The sequence below is a fragment of the Betta splendens genome, chromosome 21, assembly GCF_900634795.4.
Source record: "Betta splendens chromosome 21, fBetSpl5.4, whole genome shotgun sequence".
Taxonomy (NCBI): domain Eukaryota; kingdom Metazoa; phylum Chordata; class Actinopteri; order Anabantiformes; family Osphronemidae; genus Betta; species Betta splendens.
The window spans coordinates 1,149,976-1,173,434 of NC_040899.1; the positions used below are offsets into that span (position 1 = coordinate 1,149,976).

The window sequence follows — 23,459 nt, forward strand, 5'->3', positions numbered from 1 at the left end:
TGCCGACCTCCAGGAGGGGGTCGCGCCCGTCGTAGTTCCTGCCGACCTCCAGGAGGGGGTCGCGCCCGTCGTAGTTCCTGCCGACCTCCAGGAGGGGGCGCCTCGGCGCCTCCTGCTGCCTGGATGGCGCTGCCTCCTGCAGCGACGTCCGCCTCGACCCCTCAGTCTCCAGGATCAGCGTCCGCCTGGAGGACATCGCCGTTCGGGGGGGTTCCCGTGGCCACTGGCCCAGCCCAAGGGCACTGGGTGTGCCCCCCTGCCTCAGCGGCGGCTGGGCAGGATCTCACCGCGTCTCCAACCGCCGTGAGGGAATCCTGGACTCTGTGTTTTTTCTGGTCGTGGACCTGTTTCTGTCTTGTGGACATTCATGTTGGTTTACTGATTATGAGACCCGTTCTTGTTTTGTTTTTCTGGTAGATCCTCTGGTCTGTCGAGTTCGGGCGTGAGTTTTGTTTTGATGGGGGTTCCCGTTTTGCCCTCCCCCAGTCCGCCCTCCGCCCGCCCTGTTGGTGTTCCATGCGGGTTGTTTTTGGTTCTTGCCCTCCGCCGGTCCTCCCTCCGCCCGCCCTGCTCGTTTTTCCTTTTCTTTTTTGGTCGTCTGGAATCCGCCCTTGGGGGAGGGGTACTGTCAGGTCCTGGCTCTATACAATAATAGTGTTAAGGTATGTGCACATACTCATACAAACATATACATATCATATACATACATATGTGCATTGTTATACATATCCCATACTACTTCATGTCAAGTCATGACATACAACACCACAAATTCCATATTTACACATTATTGATATTGGTAGTGATAAGTATCAGTAATACTTACAGTTGGATTTGGAAAGTGTCCCACTACAAGGTTAGTAAGGCTGTAGCTTAACATTATTCACCCAAAAGGTGAGGCAGACGTTGGTGCATGAACAATGCCACTTGTGAAAGCCAGGGTGATGGAGGGGCTCGGCCACTATGCCCATCCAACAAGCAGAGGAAGGAATCCTAGCAGCCAGGGAGCCCACACACCTTCAGTTCCAGGAGGGCAGGTGTTGCGACCCAAGCCGCCCACACAGAGCCCCCCCGGCAGAGCTGCAGCAGCCACCGAGACAGCACCCCAGGTCAGAGTGGGCCACCGTGGGTCAACGCTGTCCGCCCCATGAGAACCAGGGGCAAACACTCCCCCCAGCGGGAGGGTCGGCCTGAAAGAGGAGCCCACCAGAAGATGCCCCCGCGCCCAGAGTGGGACCTGCCCCCAGTCCACCACCCCCACATGAGCGGAGCGGGGCCTACCCCATCTGCCCGACCTCATCACCTGGCACCACACCGGCCTACAGCACAAGGCCAGCAATTGGTGGGGGTCAGCAGGAAAGAGACCACCCAGGCAGACGATCATCGTACCCCGGGCGGAAAACCGGACCCCTCACACTCCAACCGCACCACACGCATACCAACTCACACAAACACAGACGCATACACCCACCCACATGTGCAACACACATCATCACATCAACACACACACACACCATAAACTCTTTCACAACAAACTAGTCAATCATACGTGAACCAATGCATTCCCAGATACATTCTCGCTCCCACACCATTCGCTCGATCACATTCGTGGGGAGGGTAGTGTCAGGTTCCGGCTCTGTTTTTAGTTTTATCTTGAAGGCACCTTGTTGTTCTGTCTCATCATCATGTTTTGGGTTCCAGTTTCCGCTTCCTGTTTTAGTTTGATAGTTTCCGGTTTACCAGTCCATCACACTCACGCTAACCTTACTTCCGGTTTTCAGTTCACGCACCTGTTGTTCATTCATCATCACTCCCCGGACATTTAAGCACCACCTGTCACAGTCATCATTTGCCAGATCGTTGTTTGTGTGTTACCGTTGTTCCAGTTTGTTGATCCTGTCCGGCCGTGTTTTGTGTGCTCCTGTCATAGTCCCGTTCGCTGACCTAGCCCCGCTGTAACCCGTGTATCCTGTTTGTTCGTTGACTCTGAGCCTGCCTTATCCCTGCCTGCCACGTCTGTCTGGATTACCTACTGTCACCTGTGTATGATCCCGGACCGTTGTGACCTGAGTTCTGGAATTAAATACCACTTTATCGCATCGCCTCGCCTCACGTCTCGTCGCTGTGCATGTGGGTCCGTTCATCTGCCGTTCCGTGACAGGTAGGTCTCCGGCCTGCCGTCCATGTGGCCCCAGGCAGGGACCGCAGCTCCTCTCGAGCCCCGCCCAAACCCCCCAACCCGGGGGAGGCAGAGGGCAGCAGAAAAGGTACCCCAGAACCCTGCAACCCAGCTTGGATGTGAGTGTGTGGAACTAAAGTGCACTGAAGGTGGGTGACACCTCCAGGGGCACAACCGCTGACTGACGGTGTGTCCCCCGGACAGTGCCCCCCCTCACCCTAAATGTCTTTTCGCAGTTAAAACTGGGTGGAGATCTCTCCACCAGGGCCAGTGGGCGAGGCCACAACTGGCCTCAGCCCCAGGCCCCAGTGAAGGAGCCCACCCCCGGCCCTAAATGTATGTGTATGTGGCTAAGTATGAGGAACTTTGGGAGATTGTCAATTCTCCGAGGGGTCCAGCAGACAGAGCCATCCGGAAGGAGCCCCCAGATTCCTGGACAAGTGTGTATGACTAATGCAATTAAAACTGCAGAGCATCCCACTTGGAAGGGACGGAACCACTTCCCGGTAGCCCCGGTCCCTCCATCAGCAGGACGCCCCTTGCAGACCTAAGTGGATGAATGTGGAGAAATGTAGTTGGGAAGCAGAGCACCAGGGTCCGCAGAGCCAGGTTCCCGACTGGCTCTGCTACCCATCCCACCGCCTCCCACAGCCCCCAGCCAGGAAGGGACAGCCGAGACCCAGGGACCGCAGTACTACTGCCCAGGCGCCACACACAGCACAGCCAGAGCCATCCTCACCCTTCTTTCACACTTACCCATTCTCTCGCTCAAGTATGCCCATGCTCGCCCCATGTAGTGCTACACTCAAACCCACACACATACTCTGTGTTATACTGATTGTATTCTTAAATTATGTAATTTGAAGGCATAAACCCAAGCTGACTGAAAGACTTCTTGTTGAATGTCACTTCTTACCTGGTATTTATGTGATAAATTTACATCGAACATTTAGATTTATTTAAGTAAGTAAATTACATAAAGTCCAAGTTTAAGGCCTTAATTTTTTAAGTGTAGAGACAGAGAGCTGCTGTAATGAAGGGTTTGTTTATTATGACACTCATAGTGAAAACAAAAGCACAATTTATTACTTATTACTGTAAACACAATAGACAGACCCCTAAAAGATGCTATCATGACGTCAGCTTTCTAACACACAGTGAATGTGTGTATTTTATCTACTTTATGTGTCGGTTGAAATTAGAGCAACATGACACCTTGTAACCTAGCTTTGTGTCCATCACAAGACTGAACTAGTTTAAACCATGTCAGTCACATGTCGTTGCTGATTCACTTAGAAATACCCACATCTCTGCATTATAACACATTCATCAGCTGTTTTCATGTGCACAGAATAACTTCTTCAGGTTTTTTTGAATCTCTTTCATTTTTAATCCGTAGATAAGTGGATTAGAAAGAGGATTATACGAAACCAATTCCAGAGTCATGATTAAAAAAGCTGTTTTAGGAAGGTCTGGATTCACTCGAACTGTGACAACGTCATATGTTACCAAAAAAAAGAGGTTGATGAGAACCAGCAGGTGAGGTAAACAGGTGTGAGCAGCTTTCCTTCTCACATCTGCACTGCTGCAATAACAAATGAGAAGGATCCTAGTGTAGGTGAACACGATGAAGATCACAGAGAGAACAACAGAGTTCAACAAAGTGAACACACCAAAAACAGATACTCGTGATGTCACACAGAGAAGTGAGTAAACCGAGCTGTTACAGAAGATTCCTCTGAGCCTGAAGCTGCACAAGCTCTGACTGGAAATCGTTGCTGTTGTTGCCACAACCTGACAGGCAGGTACGAACCAGGTTGAAGCCACCAACACGCTAACAGTGCTTCTCCTCATGATGCTGGGGTAGTGCAGCGGCCGACAGATGGACACGTATCTGTCATAGGCCATGGCCGCCAGCAGCAGGAACTCTGAGTTACCGGAAGTGTAAAAAAGGAAAAACCGGAGCAGACAGGCCTTGTGAGAGATGACCTGTGTGTCTGACAGAAAGTCCAGCAACAGCTTTGGGTAGATGTTGGTGCTGAAAACAACAGAGTTGAGTAACAGAGCAGCGATGAACACGCACATGGGCTCATGGAGGTCTGGCTGTTTGCAGATCAGGTAAACTACAGTACAGTTACTGCACAGAATCAGGACGTACACTGTGAGAACCACCGTGAAGTAGAGGTACCTGAACCTGTGATGCTCCACGTGTCTGTCAAGAATGAAATAAGAAACGTTTAGTTCTCCCTCCATTAATAGTGTTACCCGCTGAGTAATGGACATAAACCAGACAAATGTGAGAAGGATGTGATTCAATTTCATTTCCATCAATGTGGCTCTGAGGTTCAGGAGCATGTTTGTGTCCACCTCTGCGAGGAGAACCGTTGAACTGACGCGTATTTACAAGGTGGGCAGCCTCCATGGGCCTTATTAAGGCTAACGAGGGAAGAGCTGCCTAACTAAACTCTGGAGGCCTGGATCCAACTGGGCTGTTGGAGAAAAGTCACGTCTGTCAAAGTCATAAAGCAGCTTGTCACTCGTTGTGAGTCACACGGTTGTGAAGCCCCTGCTGTTTTTTCTCCTCGCCTCTCCACCACTAGCACAGGCTTTTCTTCGCTGGTTCACAACGAATGTTCTCTGTGTGGTTGTGTGAAAGACGCTGACCCATTTCTAAAACCTCACACCTTATCACCATGTGAACGTTGTAAGTCTCAGCTCAGAAGTCAGATGGAATTTTGGACGTGTAGCGTTTGAGGACAGTCTCCGGCGGACACTTTAAAGAGCTCCACAGAGATGGAAAGTTGATGGTTGTGTCTGTGGGTTACAGCTGCTTGGATGTTCTTCTTATTATAAACGCTTTGTTGTTTGTTGTACCACTGAACAATAATCAACAACTGCAATGGAAGATGAACATAACACCACGTACATAACTCTGGGTGGACACCTGGAGCTGCACACGTTCAGATATCTTTATTTCCTGGTCATGTTCACAGCGTATGTCCTCATCATCTGCTTCAACGTCTCCATCGTGTGTCTGATCTGTGTTCATAAAAGTCTCCATGAGCCCATGTACGTCTTCATCGCTGCTCTGCTGCTCAACTCGCTTGTTTTCAGTACCAACATCTACCCAAAGCTGCTGCTGGACTTTCTGTCAGACACACAGGTCATCTCTTATTCGCTCTGTCTCTTTCAGTTTCATGTATATTATGCCTCAGCCGGCTCAGAGTTTCTGCTGCTGGCGGCCATGTCCTACGACCGGTATGTGTCCATCTGTCGGCCTCTGCTGTATCCGACCATCATGAGGAAGTCGACCGTCAGCATTCTGCTGGTGTTGGCTTGGCTGCTGCCCGTCTGCAGCGTGGCAGTCCCTGTGTCGCTGAGCGCTGACATCCAGCTGTGTCGTTTCTCTTTAGATGCGGTTTATTGTAACAACTCCATCTACAGTCTTGACTGTGTGAGCTCCACAGTTCGGTCTGTTTATGGGTTGCTCGGTCTGACGCTCACGGCTCTTCTCCCTCTGCTCTTCATCGTCTTCACCTACAGCAGGATCCTGATGATATTGTACAACAGCGGTAGAAACATCAGGAGGAAAGCTGCTCACACCTGTTTTCCCCATCTGCTGGTTCTGCTCAGCTTCTCCTGTCTGTCTGTCTTTGATGTTACTATAGCTCGACTGGGGGCAGATTTACCTAAAGCTGCACATTTGGTCATGAGTTTACAAGTTATTCTATATAATCCTCTGTTGAATCCAATCATTTATGGACTGAAGATGAAAGAAATCTCTAAACAGCTGGAGAAGCTGTTGTATCGAGTCACAGTGAACTGATATTTAGGTATAAGTAAATCATTTATACAATGAGAGTACTGATGCTAGATAGATGCTATTTAAGTTTTAGATTCCTCTTCCGATGTTTTGATGCTGCTTACTCCCATTGTTCTCAGTAAACTAAAAAGGAAAAAGTTTAAGTTCACTTTTATGCACATATATACTAAGATTTACCAAACCAAAGTATATTTAAGTGATCAAGTATACTTGGTTTCTTTTTACAAGTATAGTAAGTAAATGTTTTTCGTCTAATACTTGACTTAAAATGACAAGTATAGAGAAATGTCTGAATATGTTAGGTGAATGAGTTATGAGTTAACAGAATGTACAGTATAAGGCAGGAATGCTATCATGGAATAACGCATAGTAAACGCATTTAAGTGATCCTTCAGACTCAAAGTACTATGGTGATTCAGCTGATTCGGATACAGCTTTGCCATAAATGACTTGGTACTATGAACTCTGCCATTTGGAGGAGATTTAAATTGATAATGTCCACGTAAAACACCTTTTTCTATTCAGTTCCAGTTCACTGATAGTGATGTTCGTGAATGATTCTTTCAAATTGAACTAATATTTTACATGACTCGGGAGTAACGAGTGGTGAGATTTTAAGCAAGGTCAAGTCATTCCTTTCTTTTAATGATTTTAAAATTCTAATTCCATCCATCCATCTGCTACTGCTTATTCCCATGGGGGAGTCATGGAGGGGGCTGGAGCCTATCCCGACTAGAGGCAGGGTACACCCTGGACAGGTCGCCAGTCCATCCCAGGGCCACACAAAGAGACGAACAACCATTTGCGCACACACTGACACCTACAGGCAATGTAGAGTAACCAATTAACCTAATAGCATGTCTGTAGACTCTGGGAGGAAGCCAGTGAACCCCAGTGAGAACCCACACGAACACGGGCATAACAACCCACACTCTTGCTGTGAAGAGACAGTGCTACCCACTGAACCACTGTGCAGCCCAAAATCCTAATTCATTCTTTTATTAGTTCCACACATTACTACTGTAAGCCCCTGCATGCTGAAGTTAATGAGACATGTCTTGGTCGTCTTCAGATGGTTCAAAATGCTTGAATATTAGAAGGTTTAACCATATAACACCAGTTCTCGCCCCTCTGTACTGGTTTCCAATTAATTTTAGAATTGATTTTAAGCTGTTGATCTTTGTTTTTAAGGTTTTAAATGGACTTGCCCCACACTAGTTCCTTCACCAACACATTCCAGCAAGATCAATTGTCTTGAGGTCAGTGGCTTCCATCTCCTCCTTTGGCCATCTTATTATGCCGGCCGGATATCTGATGACCAGGAGGGCGTACGTGTGGATTACCCGGACTTTGTTCTTATCATTCAGCTGACTTCTCAGAACTTGCCTTACCCTTTGGAGGTACTTAGTGGTCCTTGGAGCCTCTTTGTGGTTACCGTTCGCCTGTGGGATTCCAAGGTATGTGTAGCTATCCTCCACATCTGCTTTCCTTTTTGGTAGTTGTGGTGGAAATTTTTCCATAAAGAAGCAGATGAGAGAGTTGTCCTTTTGTGCGATTTACTGAAATAATAAAGAAAGGATAAAATAAAAATAATGGGGAAAGCAAATAAAAAGCATGGATGTTGACCGTGCACATCAACAAACCAAAAACCAGCTGGGGAGATCAGTGCACACACCACGGAGGTATAATGCAAAGAGCCCACGATCCTCAAGTTGCTTCTGCCTTTTAACCTTTTTCCCTGGACCTGGTGGAATCTGCTTATCACACTGTGGGTGAAGATGTTCATATTACACAGGGAATAAACAAGGCTACAGCCTTGGGTCTGGTGAGGCATCAGACAGAAAGGAGCCAGAGCCCAGGGTTAAAAGGCAGACTAAGGCCATGAACAATCGGTCACCTGGAGAGGGAGATAGATTGTCTGTCTGAGAATGTTCAGTTCTGGGTCTAATCAACAAGTACAGAATGCATGGTCACTATACAGAGTCAGAAATGAACACAAAAGCATTAAAGTACAATTTTTCCATTACATTTCCCCCCTTTTGATTACACATTAATCAAACATTAAAAGAATAAAAATTGTCAATCGTGGCATTCATTTTGTAGTAATAAAGCATTCTTTAAAAATGATTCGTTAAATATATTGCTTATAAAGATGTAAATGGCGTAGGGATAAAAGATTGTGAGCTGTTTTTGTGGGTAGTTATACTAGAATAACCCTTGTGTATGAGCTTTGGAAAGACAGGGACATAAGCCTATAATCAATCAGATCACGTTCAGTCAAGCAAAAATAGGAAGAGGGTTATATGTGGATTTAAACTATTGTGGCGTCAGTCTCCGTGTCACTACCATCATCATCTGAGTCATCTTTGTGGTACTCGTTATCAACGTCAACATCATCCTCTACAGAGTCAGCATCAGAACCAATGAGTGAATCGGTATCTGGATACCTGAATGTAGTGCATTGTGTCATTTGGTACGAAAGCACCGCTGATATCGCGCACATGATGAGACCCCTAATTAGAGGAATAACACAACAACCAAGCAACATGATCACGGCCATGAAGATGATAAGCGAGACTATTGCCGACATAAAAACTGATTTCCATTTTCCAAAAGTTTGGTCTAGCCAGCGCCAAGGGGACGGATCTACGCCGGAGTTTCTAGCCCATTCGTCTCTAAGACTCTCAAGGCCCTCGATAGCCTTTGTCACAGTACCATTAGAATCAGTGTTGTTGGGGATAAAAGTACAGCACGCTTCTCCAAACATACCTCCTTTCTCCGCAGACACCTCCTTTCTCCGCTAGCAACATGTCCAGGGCCATTCTATTCTGCCAAGTCATCTGAGACGTGGGAGCCAGCTGCCCAGACATGCCTCTCATACCGCCCGCAGTTTTGTTGATGAAACGCTGTTGATTGCAATAAAGGTAGTTGATCCAGGCCAAATTCTTGTTAACCTCTATTATGGGGCCCATAAAGGGTATAGCACTCGTCCACCCCGCTCGCAGCAGCTTGATCGTATCTGCTTTGCAAGTTTCCTGATCCTCAGTGCAGATCATTAAGTCGTCAACGTACTGCAGCAGGGCGGTGCCTGGGGACAAGACAAGATCATCCAGGCTGTCTTTTAGTGCCATATTGTAGATGGTAGGGCTTTCTGAATACCCCTGGCACAGTCTGGTAAAGGTGTATGACTTTCCGTTGAATTCAAAAGCAAACCAGAATTGACTGTCTTTGTGGACGGGCACGCTGAAAAAAGCATTGGCCAAATCAATTACTGAAAAAAATTTAGCCTTGGGCGGAACCTGAGAAAGAATGGTGTAGGGGTTCGGTACCGTAGGTGCGCGTGGTTGGACCGCCGCATTTACTGCTTGCAGATCCTGGACAAACCTCCATTCTGTTGGCTGTCCTTTGTCTCTGATTTTCTTAACTGGGAAGAGTGGAGTCCTCACTGGAGAGTTGTCACATGGGACGATGACTCCTGCTTTCAACAGAGAGTTAAACACCGGTGTTATTCCTTCAATTGCTTCTCTCTTTAAAGGGTATTGCTGTTTGCATGGTCTGTAGTCAGATTTTGGCGTGATGACCACTGGGTCACATCCTTTGATCAAACCTACATCATATTTGTGTGTGGCCCACAGGGAAGTTGGAACTTCCTGTAAGGCTGGATACTGCGTCAGAGCGTCCTCTGACAAAAACACGTGGTGTGGAGTGTGTGTGGAATGTTGAGGTACCAAGTGCACTGTACGCTGCGCATGAAAGTTAGACTGAAAAAGTTTTTTGTAAGCATGCAAAGTAGGTGAATAAATCACATTCGGGTCGGAAGTCGTTTGCCAGTCTCCTTCCCGTTGACATCTGTCCACGAAAGGACCCAAGTCCTGCCATCTGTCTCCGTCATGTTTTGACAGAAGGACATGTGGATCTGTAGAATAAGCATCAACAAATCTCTCTTGTTCGTTAGTGAGAGAAATCGCAAGCGCAGACCTATGTTCATCCCAAAAAAGAGAGGTTGAGGTCAGTTTGTCCGCATGTGTGCGTAACCATGATTTTTCAAACTCCTCATCAGGACCAGTGGACACATGTGCTGTACAAGACAGTTCAGATGCGTCTCTAAAGGTCGTATTCTGCGAGGAAACAAGCTGTCGAGCAGCCTGTATGAGGGCCTCAGTTACAGCCTCTCCCTTCAGCAGCCACTGATAAGAGTAGAGCAGCGGCTCTGAGCTGAAATTAACACAAACAAAGGAATAATTATTCACATTGTCCGTGGTTGTGACCTGCACTCCCTCCGGAGTGGAAATCAGTGAAATACCTAAACTACACATGAGATCTCTTCCTAATAGATTAACTGGGCATAAGTTTGAAAGCAAAAATGAATGTTTGAGTGTCTTGCCGTCTGATGTTGTGCAAGACAGAGGAACAGTAAGTTTTTCTTTTATTGTCTGGCCAGACGAACCTATAGTGTGCACAAATCGTCCACTCATTTTAGGTGGATTGGAAAACATGGAAGATTTTATTACCGAATTTGTTGCTCCTGAGTCTACTAAAAACATCATACGTTCACCTTGAACCGTCAGAGCAAACTCGGGAAATTGTTTGAAACCATTTGACTGTAAAGTCATGCAGCAGTTGTCATTTAGCTGTTTGTTATTCTTTTCAAAATCACTCTGTGGGATATTTTGAGCAGAAAGCGATTCTTCATTGCAAGCAGGCAAGCATGAATTTGAATCTATTGAGCATGTATCAAGTGTGAGCGAGTGTGTGTTTGTCTGTGCGGTACCGTCTACGTCATCATGTGAACGGAAACCTTCGCTGGGCTCCTCCTCTAGTCAGTCTGACGAGAGTGCCCGGGAGGGTGGAACCTGACGTAGCCAGGGGCAGTGCTTCTTCCAGTGTCCCATCTCGCCGCAGATGTGGCAAGCGTTTCCTGGATCTCCAGATGCGCCTCCTGTGTCTCTGTTGGGCCAATTCCGTCTGAAGTCTCTTCCTCGTCCTCGCCCGCGAAACCTGCCCGCTCCTCTGTTGTTGTTATGCATCGCAGAGAACATCTCCAAGGATGGCAGATACAATTCGCTCTGTTGTTTTTCCTTCTTTGCCATCTTCTTCTGCTGGAGAGTGTCATAAGCATGGCGTGCGTGTCTTGTGAGGTCAGACAGACGCGCTTCTTCTTTCCATTCGATGTATGACTGCTTCACGGCGTCAAAAACTTCAGGGAGTAAGCCTTTCATCACCAGTTCACACAGGTGACTCTCGTATGTTGAACAAACGAGTCCTCTCACTCCTTCAGGGGGAGGATGAACTCCATCATGTGTGTTGTATGCGTTGGTGAGGCGGTGAACAAAGTCATCAACTGATTCCTCTGGTTGTTGTTTGCATGTGGTGACTTTAATCATACAGACTTTATCAGGGAACGCAGTTTCGAGGTGGGCAACAAGCGTCCTCACTGCGGTAACGAATCCATCATTTAAGTTGTTTGTCCAGTCTTTGTGTTTGAGAGCAAGTGTCACATCAGGCAATTGTCAAGCCAGCTTTTATTATTCACAAGGTGCAAGACGTTTGGCCAGGATGCGACGGATCTCAGCTCCAGTGGGTCTGTACTCCTGGCAGAAAGCCAGAAGGTTGGCACCGAATGTCTTTCCCGATACAGTGATGTCTGGGAGATTTTGAGCAAAGTCAGCTATGTCAGCGCTAGTCCATGGTCTGTGCACTAACATGCTTCCTTCAGGGCCGGCCACTTCCACCATGGGCAAGCTGATTTCTGGAGCTACTAGTGTGTTGCTCCTTAGGGTACGAACGCTGGTAGTTGCAGAGGCAGCACTCGTAGTGGCAGTTGGTGCATGAGCACAGCTTGTGGCAGTGGATGATGTAGGAATGAAGCCGACAGGTGAATTAGCCCAGAACGTCTCTACATCCATTCCAGGAGTTGGTGTGGCATTTACACTGTCCTCCACATGCTCTGACTGCTCTGCAGCCGATGTTGCAGCTCCTGATGACAGAGGTTGGCCAGGCTGTTGGTGTGGGCCAGGCTGCTGCAGTGGGGCAGGCTGATATGGGGCAGGCTGTTGCTGTGGATCAGGCTGTTGTTGTTGGTCAGGCTGTTGGTCCTGCTGTCCACCCTGCCCGGCCCTCCTGCTTACGTAGAAGGAGTCCAGGTCGGGATTCACCTTGATCGCGCTCAGCTCTGCAAAAGGATACAAAGCAGAAACAGTGGGAGCGCTCTGTTTCTCATCATGTTGTGTGTGTGTATGTGTGTATAGTGGCGGTGTGCGAGCTTCCACAGAGTTGTTATCTTTTCTGCCAGCTACGTCACCACTCTCGTCCTTTCTCCCTCCTAACTCTTTTTGGCATTTCAGTCTTTCCCTGCGTTCTGATTCTTTAACCCAAATCTCAAGGCATCTGTTGTTTAATTCAATTTCTTCTAAGGTTTTAACTTTGATCGTTCTACTTTTACGGAGCTGTTTCTCCTCTTCTAATTTTTCTTTTAAAGCGCGTATGTCCTTCACACTGAGTGATCCACCTTCTTGAAACCCATAATGTTTTGTCCAGTCGTGAAGACATGACACGCACTCATCACCATATTTACGTCTCATTAATTTTGTAATGCTGCAGTCTGGTGGTGGAGACTTAGATCGCCCCGAATCCATCTTTCAGAGTCCCGGCGGTTTCCTGCCTTAGATTTTTATGTGTTCCGGCCGGAACCTTTTTTCGAAATTTCTCTTCCACGGACGTCTCCGTAGAAAGGGAACCGTTCAGATCAGCGACAGGGTTCTCGGAAGTGCTCCCTCACCGTCAGGCCCCTCTAAGACCCGGGTCCCTCGTATCTCAAAAACACTTCCCCCTGCAAACGCGCTCCGTCTTACAGAAGCCGTCTTTTATTTCTTGTCCACTCCCTTTGGACTGCGCTCAGATCTGCACACTGGTCTGTATCCTCAGTACAGACAAAACAAGCTCGGTCCCACGAGCCAACCCTTAGCAACCACCGTCTCGGCCACCAGGGCAGACTTTGACCTAATTAATTTTACCCGAATATTAAATTTAAAATTAAAAAAAATATATATTATTTTTGGATGTTTTCAGCCAAATAATCGTTTTAGAAATATTATTATCTCTAGTCCTAGTTATATTTTTCTTTTGTCGTTGTTTGTTTTAGTCTAGTTGGGGATGTTTTAGAATCAATTGTTACTGTATTTGCCTTACTTTCCCTAAGCCAAATGATCAGAGCCAAGTAAACCCCGAATAACTGAAACCAATTTCAAACCCGTTTCTTTTTTTTTTTTTTTCTTCAACAAGTCGCAACAAAACGGAATCTCTCTCACCGGGCCGAGTAGAGGTTGGATTTTGTGTTCATTGGATTTTGAGTTCGTTGGATCTCGTCAGAGGCGATCCAGACGGGTGAGCAGTCCTCCCACTCAGAACAGCTGTAGAGGTTTGGAGGCTGAGCGACCCTAGTCCTCAGGACCGCCGTCCCTGATCACACCGTCCAGACGACCTGCAGCGGGATCCTGTTCGTAGACGCCAATTTCTGTGGTGGAAATTTTTCCATAAAGAAGCAGATGAGAGAGTTGTCCTTTTGTGCGATTTATTGAAATAATAAAGAAAGGATAAAATAAAAATAATGGGGAAAGCAAATAAAAAGCATGGATGTTGATCGTGCACATCAACAAACCAAAAACCAGCTGGGGAGATCAGTGCACACACCACGGAGGTATAATGCAAAGAGCCCACGATCCTCAAGTTGCTTCTTCCTTTTAACCTTTTTCCCTGGACCTGGTGGAATCTCCTTATCACACTGTGGGTGAAGATGTTCATATTACACAGGGAATAAACAAGGCTACAGCCTTGGGTCTGGTGAGGCATCAGACAAAAAGGAGCCAGAGCCCAGGGTTAAAAGGCAGACTCAGGCCATGAACAATCGGTCACCTTGAGAGGGAGATAGATTGTCTGTCTGAGAATGTTCAGTTCTGGGTCTAATCAACAAGTACAGAATGCATGGTCACTATACAGAGTCAGAAATGAACACAAAAGCATTAAAGTACAATTTTTCCATTACAGTAGTTCTGTCTCCTCGGTTCTGACTACCTTTCTTCCCCCTGCTACCATTCGACCACACTTGTCCGAATGTCCAAATAACATTCCGATGTCTTGGCTGTATATCCTGCTGCTATGTCTCAGCGAGTCGATATCTCGCTCACTGTTGGCATACAGCTTGATGTCATTCATATAGAGAAGGTGGCTGATGGTTGTGTTAAGTAGTAGTTCATACCTGTAACCAGTCTTGGTGATGATCTGGCTGAGATGGTTTAAGCCTATGCAAAACAGCAGTGGGGACAGAGCATCTCCTTGGTATATGCTTGATGTTGACTTGGGCAGTCGGCTTGAAGTTGGCTTCTAGGGATGTTTTCCACTTTCCCATTGAGTTCTGGATGAAGGTTCTTAGAGTCCTGTTGATCTAGTATAGTTTCAAGCATTCCATGATCCATGTGTAGGCTTAGGCTTTCTTTTAGTCAATCCAGGCAGTGCTTAGGTTGGTATGTCTGGTCTTATAGTCTCGGGTTATGTCACGACCTCAGTCAACTACTTCACTGTCTTAGTCATTTCCGGGTTTATTTTGTCACCACTTCCTGTTTAACTCCCATATTCAGTCAGAGCATCTTTACTTCCCACCCTTGTTAACCCCACCTACACATTATCAGTAATCAGTAGTTCAGTACTTAAGCACCACCTCTCACCCCAGCACCTTGCCAGATTGTCTGCGTTCATTCCATGACCAGCATTCCAGCGTCGTCGAGTCTCCAGTTCCCGTGTGTCACGGAACGGCAGAGAGAGGACCCAAATGCGCAGTGCAAATGCAGCAGACAGATGGTATAATTAAAGGGCTTTAATACAAAAACGTGGTTCCAGACAGTCCAGGTAACACACTTGTAGGCACTAAGATTGAGGCACAGAGGGATAAGGCTTAGTCACTTCCAGTAAACAGGCAAGGTTCGGTAACAGGATCTAAAACATACGGTAACAGTCAGGATCAGGCGATAAGCGGTAGTCAGGAACACGGAAACAGGTCGGCAACGGAGTAAGCTGAACGAGACAATGCTGGAAGGTGAAGTCATCTGGCAAAGACTATGGTGACTGGTGGTGGTTTAAATACACAGGTGATTACTAATGACAGACAGGTGTGTGTAATGAGACCGGGACGTGAAACGGGAGCTAACCAGATGAAAACAGAAACCGGAAGTACTACCAAAACAAAACAGGAAACTAAAACATGCTGAGTGAAAACAGAGTCCTTCAAAGTAAATGCCAGAAACAAGAAACACAACGAGAAGCAAATACCCAGATTGTGACACCGTGCATGATCCAGTTTGGTAATACCATTTTGGTTCTTGCCCAGTCTCTGATAGTCCAGTCTAGTGTGTTTGACCTCTGCCTGTTTTTTGACCACGTCTTTGCCTACTCCTTGTCGGATCTTGTTTTTGCCCACCTGTGTATGACCATTGCCTGCCTGACTACGTTCTTATTAAAACACTCATTTACTCAAGCCTCGCTGTGCATTTGGGTCCTTCCACCATTGTGCCATTGTGACAGGTTATTGGGCTGTAGTTGGGTGGGACTGTTCCCTTCTGGGGATCCTTCAGGATCAGGACTGTTTAGCCTTCGGTTAACTATTTAGGGTGTTCTCCATCCATTAGTAGCTTGTTCATCTGGGTTGCTGGGAGGATACAGGATAGTACAGTGCGAGTGTTACTGTCACTAACCTCGCTAGAATCGCGGTTGGAGTGAGCGAAAATCCAGTCTGGGCAAGGTAATGCTTAATGCCATCTTCCTTAATGCTATCCTACCTCAAGTCACACCGGACGTCGCCTGGGTCAACAAGGTCCATGTCAGATGGAGTACTGGAACAAGAATAAGAAATCATAGACAAAAGATGAGAACAGGGAACTATTGAAATGCTACTACAGCAGTAACCCTAGTGAGTGGGGCTACATGCAGAGAATGTGGGAACTATGGATGCTGCGAAACCCAACATCAAAACTAATGCCAAAACAACTAGTACAGTAGCACAGTTCTCTAATATTTGCAAGAAACACCTGATGTCACAACTACAAATTGATTAGGTACAACACAACATAAATGCTATGCTGAGCCAGTACGCTCATGCACCAACGTCTGCCTCACCCTTTGGGTGAACAATGTTAAGCTACAGCTTTACTAATCTTGTAGTGGGACACTCAAAACTTGAGCTGACAAACAGGCTTTCTAAACCTAACTGTAAATAAGCTGGATAGGTCACTGTCTGTCATTTGTGCTTACGGGCCAAACGGTAGTGTGGAGTACCCGGCTTTCTTGGGGTCTCTGGAGGGAGCATTGGAAGCATGGGGGCATTGGCATACCTCAAAAACTCTGGCCTGGGAGGAGTTTGGGGAGGCCATGGAGGAGGATTACCGCTCAGCCTCAAAGAGATTCTGGCAAACCGTTCGATGCCTCAGGAGGGGAAAGCAGTCCTTTAGCAACTCTGTTTTCAGTGGAGGAGGCTACTTTGAGGATCTCCTCAACCTCAACATGCCTTCTGCTGAGGAAGCAAAGGCAGGGGACTCAGAGGTGGACTTGCCCATCACCCAGGCTGAGGTCACCAAGGTAGTTTGTAAGCTCCTCGGTGGCAGGGCAGCGGGGGTGGATGAGATACATCCTGAGTACCTCAATTCTCTGGATGTTGAGGGGCTGTCTTGGGTGACACGCCTCTGCAACATCGCGTGGATGAAGGGGACAGTTCCTCTGGACTGGACAACCGGGGTGGTTGTCCCTATTCACAAAAAGGGTGACAGGAGAGTGTGTTCCAACTATAGGGGATCACCCTTCTCAGCCTCCCCGGGAAAGTCTATGCCAGGGTACTGGAGAGGAGAATTTGACCGATAGTCGAACCTCGGATGCAGGAGGAACAATGTGGTTCCTCCTGCCCTCCCTCCTGGTTCGGCCTGGTTGTGGAACGCTGGACCAGATTTATACCCTCAACAAGGTGCTTGAGGGTTTGTGGGAGTTTGCCCAACCAGTCTACATGTGTTTTGTGGACCTGGAGAAGGCATTCGACTGTGTCCCTCGTGACATCTTGTGGGGGTGCCTTGGGAGTATGGAGTCCAAGGTTCTTTGCTAAGGGCGGTTCGGTCTCTGTACAACCGGAGCAGGAGCTTGGTTTGCATTGCCAGCAGTAAGTCAGACCTGTTCCCGGTGCATGTTGGTCTTTGGCAGGGCTGCCCTTTGTCACCGGTTCTGTTCATTATTTAATGGACAGAATTTCTAGGCGCAGCCAGGGGCCGAAGGGGGTCTGGTTTGGGGACCACAGGATAGCATCTCTGCTTTTTGCAGATGATGTCGTTCTGTTGGCTTCATCGGGCCAGGACCTCCAGCGTGCGCTGGTGCGGTTTGCAGCTGAGTGTGGAGGGGCTGGGATAAGAATCAGTTCCTCCTAATCTGAGGCCATGGTTCTCGACCGGAAAAAGGTGGTTTGCTCTCTCCAGGTTGGAGGAGAGTTCCTGCCCCAAGTGGAGGAGTTCAAGTATCTTGGGGTCTTGTTCACGAGTGAGGGAAGAAAGGAACATGAGATTGACAGACGGATCGGTGCGGCGGCAGCAGTAATGCGGTCGGTGTATCGGTCCCTCGTGGTGAAAAGGGAGCTGAGCCGAAAGGCAAAGCTCTCAATTTATTTGATGAGTCATGAAAGAGCAAGGTCACGGATACAAGCAGCTGAAATGAGCTTCTGCGGAAGAACTGAAGGAAGTTTCCAGGGAGAAGGAAGTCTGAAACTCTCTGCTCAGACTGCTCAGATTCCCTTTGTAAATCTTAAATAAAAGAGACACAATCAGGTGAGACCTTCTTCAGGGTTTTACCTGCAAGGAGTGAGCAGTTTACTGCAAAGGCAACTTCCTCTCACTGAAAAAAAGACAAGAATTCAGCTCATGATATATATTCCACTACACAGGTGCATAGCCACACATTACGTGGAGAAATATTTTCTGCTCAAAGCAAGCACTGGATGCTACACACTGGTAGTCCCTATTTCTTGCGGAGCAGAAGGGAGAAAACTTCAAAGCCATAGGACAGCTAACGATGTTTCAGCAGATCAGCAAAATAAATTCCAACAATGTTTCAATGTTTAAAATACATTATTTTTTAAATATACTTCAGCATACTTTGTCAAATAAACTTTGAGTATATATTATTTTGCCAAGGGCAGCTGGATGACTCAGCTACGGGTGTCAAGGAGATAAGTAGTGTAAGCGTTAGCCTCATGGGCATCAAGCCTCTTTCTATAGTTTGCATTTAAACTGCATGTTCCCTGTGGTTTGTCTCCTGTACAGCATCAGAGTCAATGTGGCTTTTATTTAAAGTACTGATGTGTTGATGAGGGCAGTACAGTGGTGCGGTAGCACCGTCGCCTTACAGCAAGAAGGTTCTGGTTTCGATTCCCGGAGGAGGCCCTGGTGCCTTTCTGTGTGGAGTTTGCACGTTCTCTCCGGGTTCTCCGGCTTCCTCCCACAGTCCAAAGACTGGTTAGGTTAATTGGCCTCTCTCCATTGCCCATAGTGTGTGAGTGAGTCTGTCTCTGTGTTGTCCTGCGATGGACCCATCCAAGGTGTACCCTGCCTCTCGCCAATAGCCAGCTGGGTTAGGCTCCAGCCCCCCGTGACCTCACATATGGAAATTAGCGGCTTGGAAGATGGATGTGTTAAAGAGCAGCTGTGTCCAACCTCAACCTTTGCTGGTTGAACCTGCTTTGAACATCCTCGTCTGCTGACATGTCTCGTTATCACCGTGCAGTAAATAACATGTCTAATCAAGAAAAATCCAAATGCAAATTTGTTAAATGGGCAGCGACTCTGACTTTATGTAAGGTTTGGCTAAATGCACAAGTTTTGCAAGGCGACGGAGATCAGTGTCGAGCCTGAATACACAAGCAGCAACACAAAGACTGTTGTATTCAGTCCTCCAGCCACTGAGGCACAGACTTGTATGTGGCCTCGAGCTTCGGTGTCTTGGATTCAGTTTAGTTCAGTCAGTGGGTTTAAATCATTGTGAGCTTCCTGCTGTGTGCAGATTGTTAATGCTTTCCTTCTCCTGCTGCTTTGATCTTTGCTTAGTTTTTAATTTCTGCACATTTATATTTTCAGCCTTTTTGCTGTGATTGTTTCTATAATAAAATTCTGTCTGCTTTTGCAGTTGGACTCGGTTTGGACCATATGTACTAAATTTCCTTATGATTTGTTCTTTGACAACCAATGTTTGTTTTACAATAAGCTAATAAATTTAAATGTTTTTTCTTATTTGTTTAGGTTTAAAAAATATACAAAGTACAAAATTACTATTAGCCAGGCAGGCAGATACATTTTGTCACATATATTTACAAATATACTGTATAATGTTCATGACATTAGTCCATTTTATCGTATGGACTTCTTGATGTATTTATGAATTTCTGTCATTTTTAGTCCATAAATAATTGGATTAAACAGAGGGTTAAATAGGTCTAAAATCATTATTAAATGTGCAGTTAGAAAATCTGCATCCAGTCTAGCTGTAATAACATCAAATGTTCCCAAAAACAAAAAGTTGCTGAGAACCAGCAGGTGAGGTATACAGGTGTGAGCAGCTTTCCTCCTCACGTCTGCACTGCTGCTGTAACAAATGAGAAGGATCCTGGTGTAGGTGAACACAATGAAGATCATAGTGAGAACTGCATTACTGAGCAAAGTGAACACACGACACACACACACACAACAAGAATGAAATCGCACGGACAACAGTTTATAGATGGAGTCGTTACAAATGATGAGCCTCAGAGTGAAACTGCTGAGCTTTTGATTAGAAATCATTACTGTCAATCCCACAAACTGAGCAGCAGGAGCCAACCAAGCTGCCAGCAGCAGGGCAGAGACAGTGCTTCTCCTCATGATGCTGGGATACAGCAGAGGCCGACAGATGGACACGTATCTGTCGTAGGCCATGGCCGCCAGCAGCAGGAACTCTGAATAGCCAAATGAATAAAACAGCAGAAACTGGAGCAGACAGGCCTGGTGAGAGATGACCTGTGTGTCTGACAGAAAGTCCAGCAGCAGCTTTGGGTAGATGTTGGTGCTGAGAAGAACAGAGTTGAGTAACAGAGCAGCGATGAACACGTACATGGGCTCATGGAGGTCTGGCTGTTTCCAGATCAGGTAAACTACAGTACAGTTACTGCACAGAATCAGGACATACACTGTGAGAACCAGTCTGAAACAGAATCTGTACTTGTGAAGATCCGCGTGTGCACTGAGAATGATGTATGTTCTATTGGGTTCCTCCTCCATTACTTACTGAGGAAAAAGCTGGAAGCTTCTTGTTCCTGCCTTAGATTCTCTTACTCTCACTAAGTGACCATTAACCTACATGTTCATCAGCAGGTGCTGCACAGAGAAGGTTTTGAGGCTGTTGCACGTTTTTATGTGCCTGCCTCAGCTTCCCGGACATCATCAGCCTTCCTCCATGAGCAACTGATTTCAGCATCAGCCTCCAGAGGCACAGACATGATGCTTTGTGGTCAGAGCCTCATAGTGATCCAAAGGTCCAGAGTCGTTGCAGGTCACATTACAGTTGCATGGGAAGACGTTTTGAGTCAGCCACAGTAGAACCTGGTGGTCCTGCGTGATCTTCCTACAACCACACGCTCAGTAATCTAATGGCAACGTTACTGTGAATATACTCATGAAGACGCTGAATAAGGCTGATCCTGGTCATATTGTATCTCCAGGGGTACACGCGTCAGGACGAAAGCTGCTCTCACCTGGTGGTTCTGCTCAGCTTCTCCTGTCTGTGTGCGTTCAATGTCACTATAGCTGACCTGGGGTCAGATTTACCTGCCTCTACATTTTATGTTCAATCCTCATACTGTATACTGTACCAACCACTAAACACCTGAAGAAGATTAGTAGCTGAGTGAACATTTTGTCATGTTCTTGAAGTCACATCCTGTTTTATTGCATAGCAGTTCCGGTTTCCTGTCGCATCTCATTAGCTCCAGTCTTACTTCCGGTTCTCATTACTCACACCTGCCTAGAATCAGTAATCACTCACCTGCATACTTAACCACCTCCAGTTCCTATAGCCCGTTGCCAGATCGTTGTATGCCAGTCATTACTTTTCAGCGTTTCATCGTCCTGCCCGTTTGTTTCTTGATCCTGCTTCGTGTTCCTGACTCCCGATTCCTGTCTGCTCCTGAATGGTACTGTCGCCTGGAAAAGAACTTGTAATACCGACCTGACCGCCTGACCTCGAGATAGCCTGCTCCTTACCGGTACTGTAACCTTGCCAATCCTGTTGTCGAACCCTTGCCTGCCCTTGGACCTGATTCAGCCTGCTCCCTCTGTACTGAAACCTGAGAATCATTGTGTATGACCTGGACCAACTGTTGTGAAGAGAACTGTATTAAACCCTTAAAATTCTACCATCTGTCTGACGTCTCGTGCTGTGCATGTGGGTCCGATCTCTGCCAAAACCTGACACATTTTGATTATTCATCATCACACTTACTAATAATTTCTTCTTCCAATAGTGTGCGGATGGTTTGAAGGTGACGATGACTAGAGAACCTAGTTCATTGGATTGTTTTAATTGGAGGAGGCCCATGGTTTTAAGATGGATATTTGTTAATGTCTCACAGCTACATGAACCTAAAGAAGCACTTGTGGTTCTGCTGGATCTGGTCTTCAACCTCCTCATTCATATTAGAAGCACCTTTTAATGCACCGGTTCCACTGTTTTCCCTGGTATTTGGCTTCTCCCCTCCCCTGTACACATGCACTGTAATGACTGTGGGAGTTCGGTTCTGTCTCTGTCTGGGTTTTACCATGCTGAACACAAAGCGTCAGCTGATGAATGTGTGGAGATTCCTCGTTGGTTTCCATCTTTGGTTTGCAGGTACTGATCTAAGGAGCTGATCCTGAGCTCAGGTAAACCAAGCTCCAGCTGAAATGATCCTATACCGATTAAACTGCCTGAACTGAAGCATCCAAATGCAGGCGCCGGTGATCCCAGTCCCCATGGATGACTAGAAGCTCATACTGACATCATCAGAAACTTGTAACTCACGTGTTTTGAAAATCCAACAAATCCAACTTGGAAGGAGAAGTCAATGAGTGGTGAACCTCCCACACCCTCAAACGGTTTCTTCATTCTGCAGATGGTTTATAAAGTCAGCTCTGGGAGGAATCTTAGCTTCACAAACCATCACTGAGGACACAGCGATGGATGACAACGCAACAGAAATCACGTTTCATGGCTTTGTCAATGTGCACATGTACAGATATTTTTATTTTGTCATCATGGTTACAGTTTATTTCCTAATCATCTGCTTCAATATCACCATTGTTTGTATTATTTGGGTTCACAGGAGCCTCCATGAGCCCATGTACGTGTTCATCGCTGCTCTGTTACTCAACTCTGTTCTTTTCAGCACCAACATCTACCCAAAGCTGCTGCTGGACTTTCTGTCAGACACACAGGTCATCTCTCACCAGGCCTGTCTGCTCCAGTTTTTCCTATTTTATTCTCTGGGTGGCTCAGAGTTCCTGCTGCTGGCGGCCATGGCCTACGACAGATACGTGTCCATCTGTCGGCCTCTGCTGTATCCCAGCATCATGAGGAGAAGCAGGGTGAGTGTGTTACTGGTCTCAACCTGGTTTGTGGCTGCGTCTCATGTCGCAGTGCCAGCGATCCTCAGCTCAAACAGTCCCCTGTGTAGCTACAGTGTAACAGGAATATTCTGTAATAACGTCATATATGGGCTTCAGTGTGTGGAGTCCAGAGCCATTGCTGTGTTTGGTGTAGTGGCTTTAGTGGACATCATCATTCTGCCTGTGCTCTTCATCGTCTTCAGCTACACCAGGATTCTTCTGGTGGTCTTTGGCAGCAGCAGGGACATCAAGAGAAAAGCTGCAGACACCTGTTTACCTCACCTGCTGGTCCTGAGCAGCTTCTTCTGTCTCAGTATCTATGATATCATTGCAGCTCGGGTGGAATCACATTTACCAGCACCTGCACGTTTTATAATGACCTTACAAATAGTCCTGTATCATCCTTTGTTTAATCCTGTCGTATACGGGGTCAAAATGAAGGAGATATCGACACGGCTCCGGAAGCTTATCTGTGCTGCCAAACACTGACATGTGCTGGTTGTTTATATGAAGGTATGTGACTGTGGTCCTATTAGGTTTAACTTAATGATGATGCTTTTGCTGCTGAAACTCATTTCAAGCTCATGAGCTCATTTATGATTATAAATGCTGGTGTCTCAGCAGTGATAACATAACCTCAGTATTCCTAACTGTAAACTGAATGAAATGGACCTCATTACTGTCAGACTCTCCAGCGTGTTCCAAATCACGTGACCAATGAGAGCAAGAGGCGTCGATACGTGGTGTGACTGTGGAGCGGCTTATCTGC

At 46.7% G+C, this 23,459-nt stretch overlaps 4 protein-coding genes across 4 annotated transcripts; 2 read left to right on the top strand and 2 right to left on the bottom strand.

Annotated features, from left to right (window-relative positions):
• Positions 1–3,508: 3,508 nt before the first annotated feature.
• LOC114847284 (olfactory receptor 11G2-like) lies at positions 3,509–4,435 on the bottom strand. The gene has a single exon (XM_029136837.1). It carries the CDS (start codon positions 4,430–4,432, stop codon positions 3,509–3,511), a length of 924 nt encoding a protein of 307 aa, XP_028992670.1. The 5' UTR covers positions 4,433–4,435.
• Positions 4,436–5,078: 643 nt separating this feature from the next.
• LOC114846939 (olfactory receptor 11A1-like) lies at positions 5,079–6,005 on the top strand. Its single transcript, XM_029136220.1, has one exon. The coding sequence runs from the start codon at positions 5,079–5,081 to the stop codon at positions 6,003–6,005; it is 927 nt and encodes a 308-aa protein (XP_028992053.1).
• Positions 6,006–19,423: 13,418 nt separating this feature from the next.
• Positions 19,424–20,329, bottom strand: LOC114847275 (olfactory receptor 6N2-like). The gene has a single exon (XM_029136821.1). The coding sequence runs from the start codon at positions 20,327–20,329 to the stop codon at positions 19,424–19,426; it is 906 nt and encodes a 301-aa protein (XP_028992654.1).
• Positions 20,330–22,261: 1,932 nt separating this feature from the next.
• On the top strand, positions 22,262–23,179 carry LOC114846940 (olfactory receptor 11A1-like). Its single transcript, XM_029136221.1, has one exon. It carries the CDS (start codon positions 22,262–22,264, stop codon positions 23,177–23,179), a length of 918 nt encoding a protein of 305 aa, XP_028992054.1.
• The last annotated feature ends 280 nt before the right edge of the window (positions 23,180–23,459 follow it).

Excerpts from the sequence above, each read along its gene's own strand:
- LOC114847284 (XM_029136837.1), bottom strand. The coding sequence starts at position 4,432 with ATGGAGGGAGAACTAAACGTTTCTTATTTCATTCTTGACAGACACGTG.
- LOC114846939 (XM_029136220.1), top strand. The coding sequence starts at position 5,079 with ATGGAAGATGAACATAACACCACGTACATAACTCTGGGTGGACACCTG.
- LOC114847275 (XM_029136821.1), bottom strand. The coding sequence starts at position 20,329 with ATGGAGGAGGAACCCAATAGAACATACATCATTCTCAGTGCACACGCG.
- LOC114846940 (XM_029136221.1), top strand. The coding sequence starts at position 22,262 with ATGGATGACAACGCAACAGAAATCACGTTTCATGGCTTTGTCAATGTG.